The 14,191-nt window shown below is 39.4% G+C and overlaps 1 protein-coding gene across 3 annotated transcripts in view; it reads right to left on the reverse strand.

Moving 5' to 3' along the window:
• PLCB1 (phospholipase C beta 1) overlaps positions 1–14,191 on the reverse strand; it is a 592,180-nt gene that overhangs the window by 34,268 nt on the left and 543,721 nt on the right. The window contains exon 32 of one of the 3 annotated variants that reach the window (XM_044454161.1): positions 6,118–6,183. The exons of the other annotated variants lie outside the window; for them this stretch is intronic. Coding sequence (XP_044310096.1) covers positions 6,142–6,183 — 42 coding nt within the window. The 3' untranslated portion in view covers positions 6,118–6,141. The remainder of the gene's footprint in view (positions 1–6,117; positions 6,184–14,191) is intronic. 3 annotated transcript variants of the gene reach the window in all.

Consider the following 14,191-nt stretch of genomic DNA (forward strand, 5'->3'; position numbering starts at 1 on the left):
TACTTGGAGGAGGGCTTTCTCTGCGGTGGCACCTAAGTTATGGAATGCGCTCCCCAGAGAGGTCCGCCTGGTGCTGAAAAACAAATAATGACGGTGCCAGGCAAAGACCTTTTTATTCAAGCAGCATTTTAACTGTTAATATTATTGGATTTTATCTGGCCAGGGCGGCTTATTTTATACTGTATTTTTGTATTTTAATTTAATGTTTATATTCTTGATTTATATTATAATTATTTTAACTTATTGTTGTAAGCCGCCCCGAGGCTTCGGCGAATGGGGCGGCATAAAAATGTTTTAATAAATAAATAAATAAATAAATAAATAAATAATACAGCTGCCATTAAGAAATCTCCTTAAAACTCTCCTTAAAACTTGACTCTTGGAAGTGCTATTTATCATGGAGCATGGAGAAATGAAATGAAACGAAACGAAATGTAACAAAGGAGAATTTTGTAATTCAAAACTGGGTACTCAGATTATTTCATATTTCTCTTTAACATTCTTGGCCTGGCTTATGTAAGATCCAAAGTGTAGGGACTGGGCCTGCTTTCCTCCAAAGACAGCATTCTAAGTTAGAAAGTTCAGATTCAGAAGGTCAGCCAGCTGAAGAAGAAGGGTCAGGTTGCATTACTGCCATGCTAAGGTAAATGAGCTGCAGGTTAAGGCAAGCGACTGATGAGAACCAGAGTGCTGCTGGTCTGCTGGTGAAGACACTGTAGAACAAGGAAGAGGAGAGAGCGGTGTGCATGTGACTTTATCAGCCCAAGGATTTGATGTCAATTAAATGCATTCCTGCCATCTGTCCTACAAGCAGTGTGAATCTCCCTGAGGGTGGAGCTAGCTTTGTTTAGAGGGAGAGGGAGGAGGGGAATTCAATTTGGAGTCAGCTCCCACTATGGGCAAGCATTAACTACACGGGTGAGGGATCTTTCACCTGATGGATGCTTCTTGTTAATTACTTTTATATTACTTATTCTGGATTACAAGGCCAGTTCTGAGTCAAACAATGACAGTAGTTACTTATCTGCTAGGTAGGGAAAAGAGGAGAACCTTGCCTAAAGAGAAGAGTTGGGATTCCTCTCCCTGCTTTGTCCCTAAATTTCAGTAGCCTTCAGGACAGAAGTGCTTGGAAAGAGCGGAGGGGCATGTCAGGGAGTCCAAGCCTCCCCAGGCCAGATGAGGCCTGTGGGTCAGAGGTTCTGGGAAATATTCTGCCTGGGAAAGTTTTTCAGCTGGCTGCTGGGAATGTGTTTGTCCCACGCCTGTGGTGGTGGGCAGGGGAAAGCAGACAGCAGGGATTGCTGGCAGTCCCAGTGAATGTTAGGGACAAGATAGGCGCTATGCAGAAGGTGGGCAGCAGAGCAGCAGACGAAGGCGTTTCAGAGTGCATGCCCTGGTGGTGATGCCTGCAAGGCAACGTTCACAAGAGGGGAATGCAGGCTCTAAGAGCAGAGCAAGGCTGCTGCTGCTCAAGTACACTGCAGCAACCAGACAGGAGCGCAAAGTGCAGTGGTCCCCAAGGTCACCTCTGCGGGAGGCAGTATGGTACAATGCCCTGCTGCCACCAAGATTGCAAACCTGCAGGTGAGCATCAGGAAGGCAAGCAAGCATTCTGCCTGAGGTGAAACCAGTACCAGGTCAAGAAAGATTGGAAGCACTAAAAAGACACAAAATTTTGAATGGGTCTCTTGAATGCGAACCCCAACCCCAACCCTTTGTAATGATTTCACCCTTCCATCAGTTTCTCCTTATAGTCTGACAAGTTCTACATATTTACAGTTTAGGATTAACTAAAACATACTGAACAAAGTTACTGAGTTGTACAGAACAATGTCCATCCACCAGCTAAATGACTTCCACTAGTCTCTCCCCTCTTTAGGTCTCCACTCCCCCAGACTCTGAGGAGGGCAAAAGGAAATTGCCTTTGCACGATCAAACCGCAGAGGAACTTCAACATGACTGACTTTACCTGGATCGTGTTCTGCACATCTGGGCATTATGCATAAAAGAAAATTACTCTACTTGGCATTGAAACACACATTTTAATAATATTTTCACCTTGTTTCCCCTCAGTTTAGCTACCTTCAATCAAGAATAGGGTTGGACTGAATTAACAAGATCCACTTCCCAATCATTTTACCAACCATGAAATCAGAGGTTTGGTTTCAGCTATATTGTGGGCAGTGTGGTGAAATCCTTTGAGCAGAGTGGCTGTCAGTTTGTTGTTCCCCGAGGAGCACCATTCTGAGTTTCTTTTTGAACTTGGGGAAATTCAAAATGACCACCTCTCTTGCCATTCAGTGGAAGGTCCTATCCCAGCAGACAGCAGTTGAATTTTTACTAGAATGCAGCAGGGGCATTTTTACAGAGTCAGTGGTGGGTTGTTCCTTCAGCAACTCATTTTATTCTATCCTCCAAAGAAAGGGCAGTGGTTGAAGCAGGCCTGTGAAAAGGTTACAGTGCAGACCCAATGTTTAAAAAGTGTCCTGTGCTAGAGCTTGGGCAGGGGAGAATCGGAAATTAACAATGCAATCCTGTTCATAGCTAAACAGAAATAAGTCCCGTTGCACTGACTACGACTGACAATGGTTCAGTGTGCTCAAGAACCATTGAAATACTTATGGAAAAGAAAGGAGGGGACATTTCACTACACAGTAATTCAAGGAAAATTACATTTACTTGCAGACATTTTTGGTTGGATTACTGCTTTTCCATCCCTCCAATTAGGAGCACTGTAAAAGTGCTCAAATTGTTCAGCTTATTTCAGTTTTGCTGTTGTCAGACTCGTTGCAATCTGGTCCCTTATGTGGAGATGTTTCAAGAGTTTCAGACAAAACTGATTTCCATTCAATGCTTAGGCCAATCAAAAAATAATAACTATGTTAGGAAGCCCTGTAAGATATTTGTACGCTTTCTTACTGACAAATAATTTATTCTCTACACATGCATAATTAACATCACACTTAACTACCATGTTAATTATGTGCGGTGTAACAGAATTCCCTCCTCAGATGGGGGAAAGGGTGACTAGGGGGGCATCAATAACAAACATTGCTAAAGTAATGAAATGAAGGAGTCAGGAAGCTTTAAATTCATGAAGGTTGACCTGTTCTTGCAGGGGTGGGCAACTTGTGGCCCTTAGATGTTTAGACAACTTTAACAAAACCGAAAGAGAGGGATCTTAGGAGATATAGGCTAAAAAAATCTGGAAGGCCTCATGTTGCCCACCCCTGCTTGAAGAAATGGGGAATTTTCAGCAACAAATATAATACCTGTATTTATCAATAATGGCATAAAGAACATTTTACCAATCGTCCCACATCTACAGAAAGCTCCACTTGGCTGAATTTTACTTTATCTTTCATGATTATAAAATGTTTGCCCGTGGTTCAGAGCAAATTGGTGCCTGTGAGCTTTCTCAGTGTGGAAAGACAGTGAAAAGCAAACCTGTTTCCTGAGAAATCTCTCCCAGCTTCTACCACTGGCACAGGCATGCTAAGGGTGTGAATGCACTTGCACGTAACTGTAGTTCCCCCCGGGTATTGTAATTGGGCTTGGTACTGGATGCATAGCTCAGATATTACCTCAGTCCATTAGTCTGTGCAGCATAGTCTCATTTTGTAATGTCATGCCCATGTAAAAGAATGCATCATCCACTACAATCCAGCAGTGTGGTTGAGAGCAAGGGGTGAACATTATTATCCTGTGCATGCTGGTTTAAAAGCACGTACTACTGTGCACTAGAACATTGATTGCATACGTGCCGAAAGTCCTACAACAGACTTTTCCTGAGTGGAAAGTCTGGGAGAAATGGTTGCTGATTCATAATACCACCAGCATGAGCTAGACAAATTGGTGAACCGAATCAGGCAGTTATGAATGCTGATGTCTTCACTATTCTTGTGAAGACGTTTTACTTTTAAAAGTGGAGATAGCAGGGGTTAAAAATAAGTGATGAAAGTATGCAAAACATACATTCTGCCACTGACAGGGCTCCTCATAAGACAGGTATAATGTCTTCTTACATTGGGGACTGGAAAACAGACCATCTCTAGGAGAATATTCCGACAAGATAAATGATCATGGGGGAGCCATTTTGTAATACTCTTTGTCCAATAATGACCATTCAGTGTGTGATGGGCATACATATCAACAACTTTCAAAATCACTCAAAGCATTGGTTTATTCTTCGTCATGGCATGCCATGCTTGTTAGCATGCAAATTACTTCACAAGACATATACATGATGATTTATATTTTCACACAAGAGCAGTTTTGTAAGGAAATGAGCATCCATCTTATGTACATTGTCTAAATTGTGCTTAGCAGCTTATTTTTCTTAATTATGAACAATTTTTTTGGAGTGGGGTTGTTTTGAGGAACTGCACAACTTGCTGGCTTTAAAAACAAATCAAAAGCAATTTAAAATGCTGAGCTGAGAATTTACTCCTCTCTTCCTAAGGATGCATTTTGGAGGTTTCTCATATGTGATATGCACATTTCTTAAATGTTTCCACAAAATCCTGTTTCATTTGAATACTTTGCCTCGGCTATACATGTATTTTTTTCTTACCTTCTGTATCCTGACACCTGTCATTGCACTGTTTCTCTAATCCTTTATTTGTGTGCTTCCGAAATAAACCAGCCTTCCACAAGCTGATGCCCTTCAGATGTTTTAGACTTCATCTTCCATTAGCTTTAGCCAACTTAACCAATGATAAGGAATCCTGGGAGTTGTAGCCCAAACCATATATACACCAAAGGTTGGAGAAGGCTGCTAAACACGCTCCCCTGTGAGTAAGTCCTACTGAGAATAATGGACTTGCTTCTGAATAAGCATGAATTCTATTGCAGCATAGTAGGCAATCAGATGAAAATTGTCTGGCTTGTATTTTAAATGCAAATTTATTTAATTTGCATTTCCCAAACTAATATGCAAGTCAAAATGCAGTTCTAGTTTCATAGTTGTACTTTTATGGATTTTGCAAAGCAATTTGACAATCAAAAATGTGCATAAAATGTATTGTATGGGAAAATGTGCACATAAATGGAGTATTAGTATATTAGTAAAAACATAATACAAAAATCCTTATGCATTTTTGTCCAGATGAAACCTTCCTTTTCAAACTCATGTGGACAAAACATGAAGTTTGAAAAAAATGGGAAACTCAGTAAAACAGAAAGAGAAATATTTTCCATATTTAACTAACTAAGGTTTTATTTTAATCAAATGGTGGGATAGGGATATTTTCATTAATACCTTTTTTGTAAGACACTCCCAAACTGAGTACTTGCTAATCACTCATCTATTTGAATTTTATACCCTATCCTCATGATCCCTCTTTCCAGCTGGGAAGAGTTGGAATCCTTGAAGTGACCTTGGATTTCTAATCTTTGCTCAAGTTTTATGTCTGTTTTTGAAGTTCTTTTTCCTTCATCTCCTGTCACCCTTGGGAGGCTGCAGTCTATATACACACCCATGAATAAGTCATATTGCAGTCAGTGACAAGCCATGCCCAGGACTGTGCTACACATTGCTGTTTGCAAGTTCCCTGTTCAACAAGGTTTCCTAATGATGGGCTGACTCAATTGTACTTGACATGAGCTCCCAGTTTGTTTTTCAGGGCTCCAGGTAACTCTTTGAGGTGGAAAGAGAATCAGAATGGTGCAGACGATAGCTGCAGTTTCATAGTAATGAAGAAACAGCGGAAAGTACCCTGTGGTAGGTGAGTTGATCTTTATAGTTACTTCAGCAATTGACATGATGCAGTATAAAATTGAGTAATATCTTCTGAAGTCAGAGCTACATGCACCCCACCACCCTTTTAATTCTTATTAATACCATTTCTTTACACAGAACATTGCTTCAAATGTGACATAAATGGAAGGGTTGAAATTAGCAGGCAGTGGGACTTACAGCAAAAATGTCTTAATCGAAAAATAATGACATAGTGGCAGTAAGTGTTAAGTTACCAATGGATAAAATCAGAGATTAAAACATGCAAGAGTGCAGAGAAGATTGGATGAATTAATGGCTGCTATGTTAGGGTTCCTAAAAATATGTACAAATGAGAGTTGTTAGTTTTACTAGAGAAGAAAGGCAAATGTTTCACTCACTTTCACTAGTCTCATACTCCATTTCTACTTCTGTTTTTCCTCCTCTACTTCTGGTTCTTCTATGCTCTTTAAAACAAAACCAAGGATCGTTTCAATTTAAGTGAATAGAAATGACTCTAAACTAGAATATTACATTTTTACATATGACAGCCAGTACGTTTTCGTTTTTCATCAGTTCACTTAACAATAAAAAGCCCAGTGGATTCACCTTAACACCAATTCTTCATCATTTCTCTGGTTAGCAAATAGCAGGCAATAAAACCACTCTGTCCTTCAAACTTGTCAAAATATGACAATGTTTTCTCCGAGTCAGAAATCTATATTTGAGTGCAGAAAGAACAGTTTCAACAGGAAAGCACACATCCCCCCAGGAATAATGGCAATCTTCACAGCAGAAGATGCAATCCATCTATCATCTGGGTTGTAAAGTCACAGATTGTGCTCCAAAAACAAGGACGACCAAGGACAACAAAAGTTCTTAGATAGAAAACCTTCTAAGTAAATAAAACATATCCAGTAAAGTGAAGTAGCTAAGTGACAATATGATAGAAAAACCAATCAGTGGAAGGCTACATTGTAACAACTACACTGGCTACTTAGACAAGGTCCTACAATGGCAAAGTGGCGGGGGGGGGGGGGAGTATCAGAGTGTAGCAAACTGACTCCCTGATCATACATAATAACTTGTCTCTTAGTGTTTGCTGGTTTAATTGCAATTTTGTAACAAAGAGAAAATTATGCACCACCGTAAGAAGACAGTAACGATTTTTTCTCCGTAAGTGGCAAGGGTTCTGCTGCTTCATTTTCCTAAAATACAATGACTTAGCAGGCTTTCTTTTTCAAGTAGGAATGACTAAAAATGAGGAGATAGTGGCAGTATTCCTATAGTCACATGCCTGGTACCAAGGCCCACTGCTCTAAGTGGGGCTTAGTTATGAATAGGGATGGGCAATACCGACAATTTCAATTTCACTTCCTTTCTCCTTCTTCAATTTCTAAAATTTGTGTGTTTTGGTCTCTTTCCATCTTAGCAAATTTGCTGCCCCCCAAAAGACACCATGACATTTTATGCACATTTCACCTAATGTATGTAATTCTGCATGCAGATTTCCAGTCTGCATTTTTTGCAAGTGGTAGTCTCCTAATATAATGCATCTTTGTCCATACATTCCCCTAATATAAGCATTTAAGAACACTGTTTCTTAATTCATGCATTTGTGTGCATTTTTGAGTTGTGAACTGCATCATCAAACTTTGAAAAATGCAGATTTTGGGTTGCAACTGTGTTCTGCTTTCCTTATAGTTCCAGAAGGGACAAACCAAAAGGGGCATTTCAGCATTCAAACCAGAATAACTTATACATTCCTGAGTAGATATGGATAGGGCGGCACTATGATGTATCTATTTTTCAAATGACAATCTGGTCCTTACATACTGGCTTAGCATGAAGAAATACAAGATATAATATAAACATAATAAAATGATTGATTTTAATGAACACATCCAGTCAACTGTTTCAGACCCATTCACAATAACTTGTTTAAAGGAAATTAGAAGTAAAAGCATCCTGTCCCACACACTACTTATTTCTATAGAACCAGAGTGTGCTGTGCAAACAGTTTCCATTTGGGATAGGTGCTCCCATTTATCTCCAGGGAATTTTCTGCTCTTCTGCCCCTTGGTCTTAACCTTAATTAATAGAATTTCTGCAGAGCATCTTAACCTTGGCTTTTGGGCCTGCAAATACATGCAAATGTGGACACTGCCAACTGCTTTCAGGGGAGTTCCTATTCAAAGGCGGATGCTTGTCCATCTTTTTCAATAGGCTGTGTGTTCAGATGCACAACCAAATTAGGAGGTTGACTTTGCTATTAATGGGAGGTGTATTTAGACGTGCAGCCATATATTACAGTTTCCAGCTAGCTCATGTAAAAGTTTGCACATCTGGTTGTCAAAAAAAATTCCCTTGAAAGTATACCAGTTGGACAAAAAGTCAGTTCTAAATAATTGCACACACCAATGAAATTACCCATATTAGAAATCAAATTTGTCAGAATTCATCTTAGTAGGTCCTGCTACACAAATTTTGAAGTACAGTCTATTCAGATAGGAAGTATACTATACTGAACATTACACATATGCCACATGGTAGATTCATAAATACAACAACCACAGTATCAGGCTGGAAAAGGCCCATATATGAACTGAGATTTTTGCTTCAGTTTATGGCAATTGAAAACAAAAGCTCTGTCTGAATGTAACATTAAACCATGGTTTATTTTAATCATAGTCTGTTGCTTTAGCCATAGATTGTTTTGCAAGCAAACAAGTGAACCATAGCTTATTTTCCCAATTTCTGGTTTGTTTCTCTCTTGATCATTTGCCAGCTTTCAAAGTGCTTCTATTTTTAAGCCATGTTTGTTGGTTGCCTCTTTCTGCAAGCAGACAGTATGCAAACAAGTCAGGGTTAAGCTGCAGTTCTGTGTTGAGGCATCATAATAAACCATGTTTTCAAAAAGCCAGACCTTGCAGGCCAACCACAAACCATGACATCTATTTGTGGTTTGTAGCTTCTTAAGAAATCATGGATTATTTGTGAGCAGGACTTGCACACAAGCCAAATTCAACAAATTTAATATTATGTGTGAACCAGGCCACTGTCTCACAAATACCTTTTTGATTGACATTTGCTAGATTTTGTATTCACATGCTGTATGTTTCTCTTAACTCTCCACTTTTATGTTGAGGGTGCATATGGAGAGCAACTGCTCAGTGATTTTTCCTTCTATACTGAAAAGTGTGGGGGAGGGAGCAGTATGGGAAATGCAAGGAAAAACCATGTTTCCCAGCAGTGTTATTCTAAGCTGGGAATACAGGACTCTCCAAGACTTTCCCAAACTCCTAAGAAGCACACACATGAGGAAGCCCCAGACAGAAGAAGATTCCTAATGCCCTCCAAATGTCCAGCATGGCTTGATTTAGTAGGATAAAAAGAAAGCCTTCATCCAAATGGCAAAGTGCTTGTAATGCTGCATGCAGGCATCCCATCCCTACTGGTGTGATGGAAATGGTAAGAGGGAAGAGCAAAAATTGCCTGAAGCAGTATTTCAGACAGTTTGCAGAAGTGCAAACTCAGAAGCATGTTAGTTGGATTCTCACAGTAGTTTGGGAACATGGAGTAGGAACATTTGCATCAGAATTCACAAAGGCTGAACACCACAAGCTGTCATGAGCAGGACTGTCCCTCCCTCTTTCCTTCTCCAACAGAATCAAATGAAACTTGCGAAGAAGCTTGGTTCTTTTATTAAAACTTGATTGGTAACAGAATAGTATACATTTAAAAGGAGCACTCTCCAGGAGATGGGAGAGAAGCAGCTGCCTGTGTGAAGAGCAAGATCAAAACTGAAAGTCCCCCCCACTTTCCAAGAAGCTTCTGACTTCACCTTTGGGGGTTCTTGCCGCTTGCAGGCTAGCTGGCAGAAATGCTAGAGCCTTTTCAATTGGTGTTGCAGCTTCACCTGTCACTGGGTCAAGGCACTCGCCCTTTATCTCCTCCTCACCTAGCTCTGAAATGTCTCTTTGCTTTTCCTAGGTGGGCTGGTTCTCCCACTCTGCCTGAGAACCTTCACTTGGCCTTGAAAGTGCCAAGTCCTCTGTCCACCTCTGCTCCATCTTCTCCTTAGAACTGGACTGAGCAGACTGTAACGTGTGGGAGATGGGACCCCTCTCTACACAAACATCCCTAGCTAAGATTCACTAGGGATGACATGGAAAGCTGCTGTTAATACAGTATGGAAATAGACACTTCTCCACTCCCCCAGCCACCCTGCAGCCTTAACTCATCCTTGTCATGCTGAAGTATGGAAACATAAGAGGGCACTGCATGTCACAGATCAGTTGCCAAAGCAGCTTAGGGAAGAAGCTAACACATGCTATTTGAAGATTCAAAATTACACTGCTCTAAGTTCTGCATTAGCATTGCAGAAACTATTCATCTATTAAGAATGATGGTCTCAATTCAGTCTGTGTCCACAATCAATCAGAAGGTTGGAGCTGTGCATAACTATTTGATATTATGGCGTTGTTCTTGTGCATGGTGTGTGTGCATTCACACAGATGCAAGTGTGTGTTTGGCTATGATCTCTGGCCACAGAAAGCTGTTGTAACACCACAATTTCAAGCAACGCCTGGAAACAGTTAAATCAATGACATATGAACTTCACAGGAACCTCCGGGACAGGGCCCAAGGCACCTCTGGTAAAGTAACTAACCCTCCCCCCTTGCTTCTACTCAAAATCTTCTTTTCTCTTTCAAATTAAATGGGGAATTACTGTGCACATCTGCATATCCATTCATGCATTCCTTAAGGGGGGGATGAGTAAATGTTTCTCCAAAGTGCCTCTTTCCTGAAATTGACATTATGTCAGTTGCAACTAAAAGGATTATGACTAATTCAGAAGTACAAACAATCTTGGGCATCCATCTTCAGCTTCTTGACTTTAAAAGGTCTGACCCTGACATTTCCAAAACAACATGACAAATGGAAAACATGGTGTATGCTTGCATATAAAATGAAGCCTAAAAGTGACTACTGCTCTTATAATTATTTTTTCTCTTTCAAAAACATGCATCAGTGCTGCTTTTTCATGACAGCATACTCAAGGGAGTTTACAATGAAATCAAATGGACTGTTTCAACAAAATATTAGTATTCAAACAAAACAATAACATCAAAGAATCAGCTATCTGGGCAGCAGGAGAAAACTGGGAAGAAGAAAATCCACCAAAGCCAGATGGATAAGGAAGTTTTCTTGAAAGCGTACAAAATCTCATCTAGATTTCTCACTGGAATGTCAGCCTTTCTGGTTTTATTCTCCAAGCATCACTAATGTACTGGTAATGACCCAGTGCTCTCTTAGGTTATTGAATGTCTAGACTTCATTGGGCTCACCACACATTTATTTATTTAGGTGACTTATGAGGTTGCACCATTCATCTAGTAGGAGCTTAGGGTGATACACAATAACATTATTAAAGCTTCAGATAAAAATAGTGGATAAAGGAACAAAACCAGACAACAAATACAGGAAGCTTTAATAGCAAAAACTTTCAATATTGAAAGCCTGGTAGGACAAGGCTGTCTTTATTACCTGTCTTAACCAAGCCAAAGAGGGACCCAATCTCATCCCAATGGGAAGAATTCCCACTGTCAAGTTGTTGCTGACAAAAGGGTCATGCCTCAAACACCTGCCATTCTAGCTTCTTTAGGTGGAGAGAAATGTAACAGAGCCTTTGATGATGACTTTAATCTATGGGCAGGTTCATATGTAAGGTAATGAAATTAAAAGGTGATAAAAATAACACCACGGATTGGTTCAAATGATTCACCTTAAGTACTGTAGTGAGAGGATTACTTGTTAAAATGCCATAGATATTACGCAAATATCACTTATTCAGTTTGTCCAACTAAACATCAATAGGGCCTTCACAACTTCTGTAGCTGAATTCTGCATAGAATTGGTTAATTTGCCCATTTGTTAAAAATGATTATTTGCACTTTGACACTTGCTCAGATTACTAGCAAAATCCTGAAATCCTAAATTAACCCAACTGCTTTTGAGGCAACAGAAGATAAATACTAAGCTTTAAAAGTAATTACATGTTGTGTTTCATACTGAATTATTAATGTGTATGACTCAGTCTTGATTGTTTTCCTTACAGATGAATTAGAGGATAATTTAAATGGACCTATTTTACTGGTCTTATGATGCACCAATGCAAGAGTCTCCACAATGCTAATATGTGCCACATGGGTATTACCTTCCCCACAACCAATATTAGTCATCTATCTGCACTGATCACATATAAATGGGTGGGGCTGTGTCCTTCTTTGCGGGGTGAGGTGACCATCACTTCAGTCACTGTTCTCCCTACCTCAGCTCGCACATATGAGCGAACACTTGGAGTGGAAAAGTGCAGAAAGGTACTGCAAGGGAGTATCCTGCTCTCTTCCCCAGGTGCTCCTTCTGATGTTAGAAGCAGATTCCCCATTTTAGACATAAGCAGGGTACACATTCGAACAACATATGGCTGCCTCCATGGACCGCAACACGGAAATGGAGAGTTGGGTTCAAAAGGTGTGAGACAGATTTTAAGGTTTAGAGCTAAAATTCTAGCACTCTCACTTATCTCCAAGATGCTAAAAGTCGCTGGGCACCACTGGAGCTTTTGCTGTTGGTCCACGGTGTTTGTTCTAGGCTGCCATAGCCAAGTTTCACATGAAAGTGGCAGTATTTCCTACCCACTTAGCCAAGAGCTGCTTCTGCAGGGGACAACCACAACCAAGACACAAACATCATGCTCTTCATGTAAGTGGAGTGTCCATGTGGTAAGCCATTTGCAAAATGCTTACCACAATGGAGCGTGGTCATTTGGAAACCATTTTGCAACATCTTCCAAATCAGGGCTGTGATGGTTGAGCTGACTCTCAAGGATAAGCTAGATGCTGTAGTGGCAAACATGTGTGCAGAATGGGGCCAAACCACTATTAAAAGTGGAGAGGTGTGAAGAGATCTCCCCCCTCCACCTTTTATTTTTTAAAAACAGAACATAAATACAATTGAAATACAAATATATATTCTTCAAAATATATCAATAATATTAGCATCTAAATTAATAATAAACACCGTGCACCCGCTCCCCGGGAGACCAAATGATACCTTAATTTCACTTCATATATTGTAACAATTAACAGTATATAATGTACTTTAATTATACCCATATCCCCTCCAAAAATTCATATATTCTTGATTAGGCTTACTGCCTTTCCCTTCCATCAGTACTGCTTTTACAAAATCTTCCCATATTTCATTATATTTATTATTTTATTATCCCTTTTTTGATTTTTATTTCTGTTGTCAATTTATCATTAACAACCATATTCCATATTTCATTATACCATTCATTCCTTTATATAACCCAATTCTGTTTGCAATATCTAACCATTACTAACCTGGCTGCCATTATCAAATTTAGAATCAATTCTTTCTTAGCTTCATGTATATCCTGATTTTCAATCAGCAACAATAACGCAATTCTTGGTGACATTTCTAAATTTATGTCTAGAATTTCTCTAATTTCATTAAACACCATAGCTCATGTCTTTTGCATATTATCACAGTTCTACCACATAGGTTTATAAGTTCTACTCTCTTTTTCATATCTCCAACAGATATTAGAATATTCATCATCAATTTAGTTTAACTTATCTCCATATCACTTTATATCCTTGTTCTTTAATTCTAACCAACATATTCTTATATACTCTTCTATCCCAAATATTCTTCCAATCCTCATCTTTTATTTCACTTACATCCATTTCCCAACTGATTTTAAACTTTTTGTCTGATTCCCTAATTCTATTAATATTTTATAAATTTTAGCAATTCTTTCTTTATAATTTTAGCAATTCTTCCTTTATAATGTTAGCAATTCTTCCTTAAACTCACATTCTTTTACAATCATTTCAAATTTGTTAATTATCTTTCTTCCCTTTGAATTTTACCTCCATCTTTATCAATTTTTCTAATTGTATTAAATTTTACCAATTTAATTTGGGTTCTGCCAATATACTCCTTAATGAGAGGTATGAAGAGATTTGAAGCGCAACATAGACTGGCATTTGACAGGAGCAGGATCCTTTTGCTATCCATGCTACCATGCAATATATGCATTTTTAGGCTATTTTTCTACTGCTAGGGAACAAAAGCAACTGCTACTGGGTGAAAAATTAGTCTAAAAAAGTTTACAAGTGGGGTGGTATTTGACTCCACTCATATGCCTACCCATAATTCCCCTGTTTAATCAACCCTACCCTGTTTGATAGCAGTTGGCAGTCCCTGAGTCAGATCCGGCTGCCACTGCATATAGCTGTGTGCCGAAATGGTTATGCTCACATAGCATGAAGCCAACATCCAGCTTGAAGGTAGACACAGTCTGATGTGCACAGTGTGTGGTCTCTGTGCTTCTGAATTGGTTGAAAATAGTTACTGGCTCGATAAGGTTAGAAAGTTCAG

This window comes from Varanus komodoensis, unplaced genomic scaffold (genome assembly GCF_004798865.1).
Source record: "Varanus komodoensis strain SLA01 unplaced genomic scaffold, ASM479886v1 scaffold7_3, whole genome shotgun sequence".
NCBI classification, from domain to species: domain Eukaryota; kingdom Metazoa; phylum Chordata; class Lepidosauria; order Squamata; family Varanidae; genus Varanus; species Varanus komodoensis.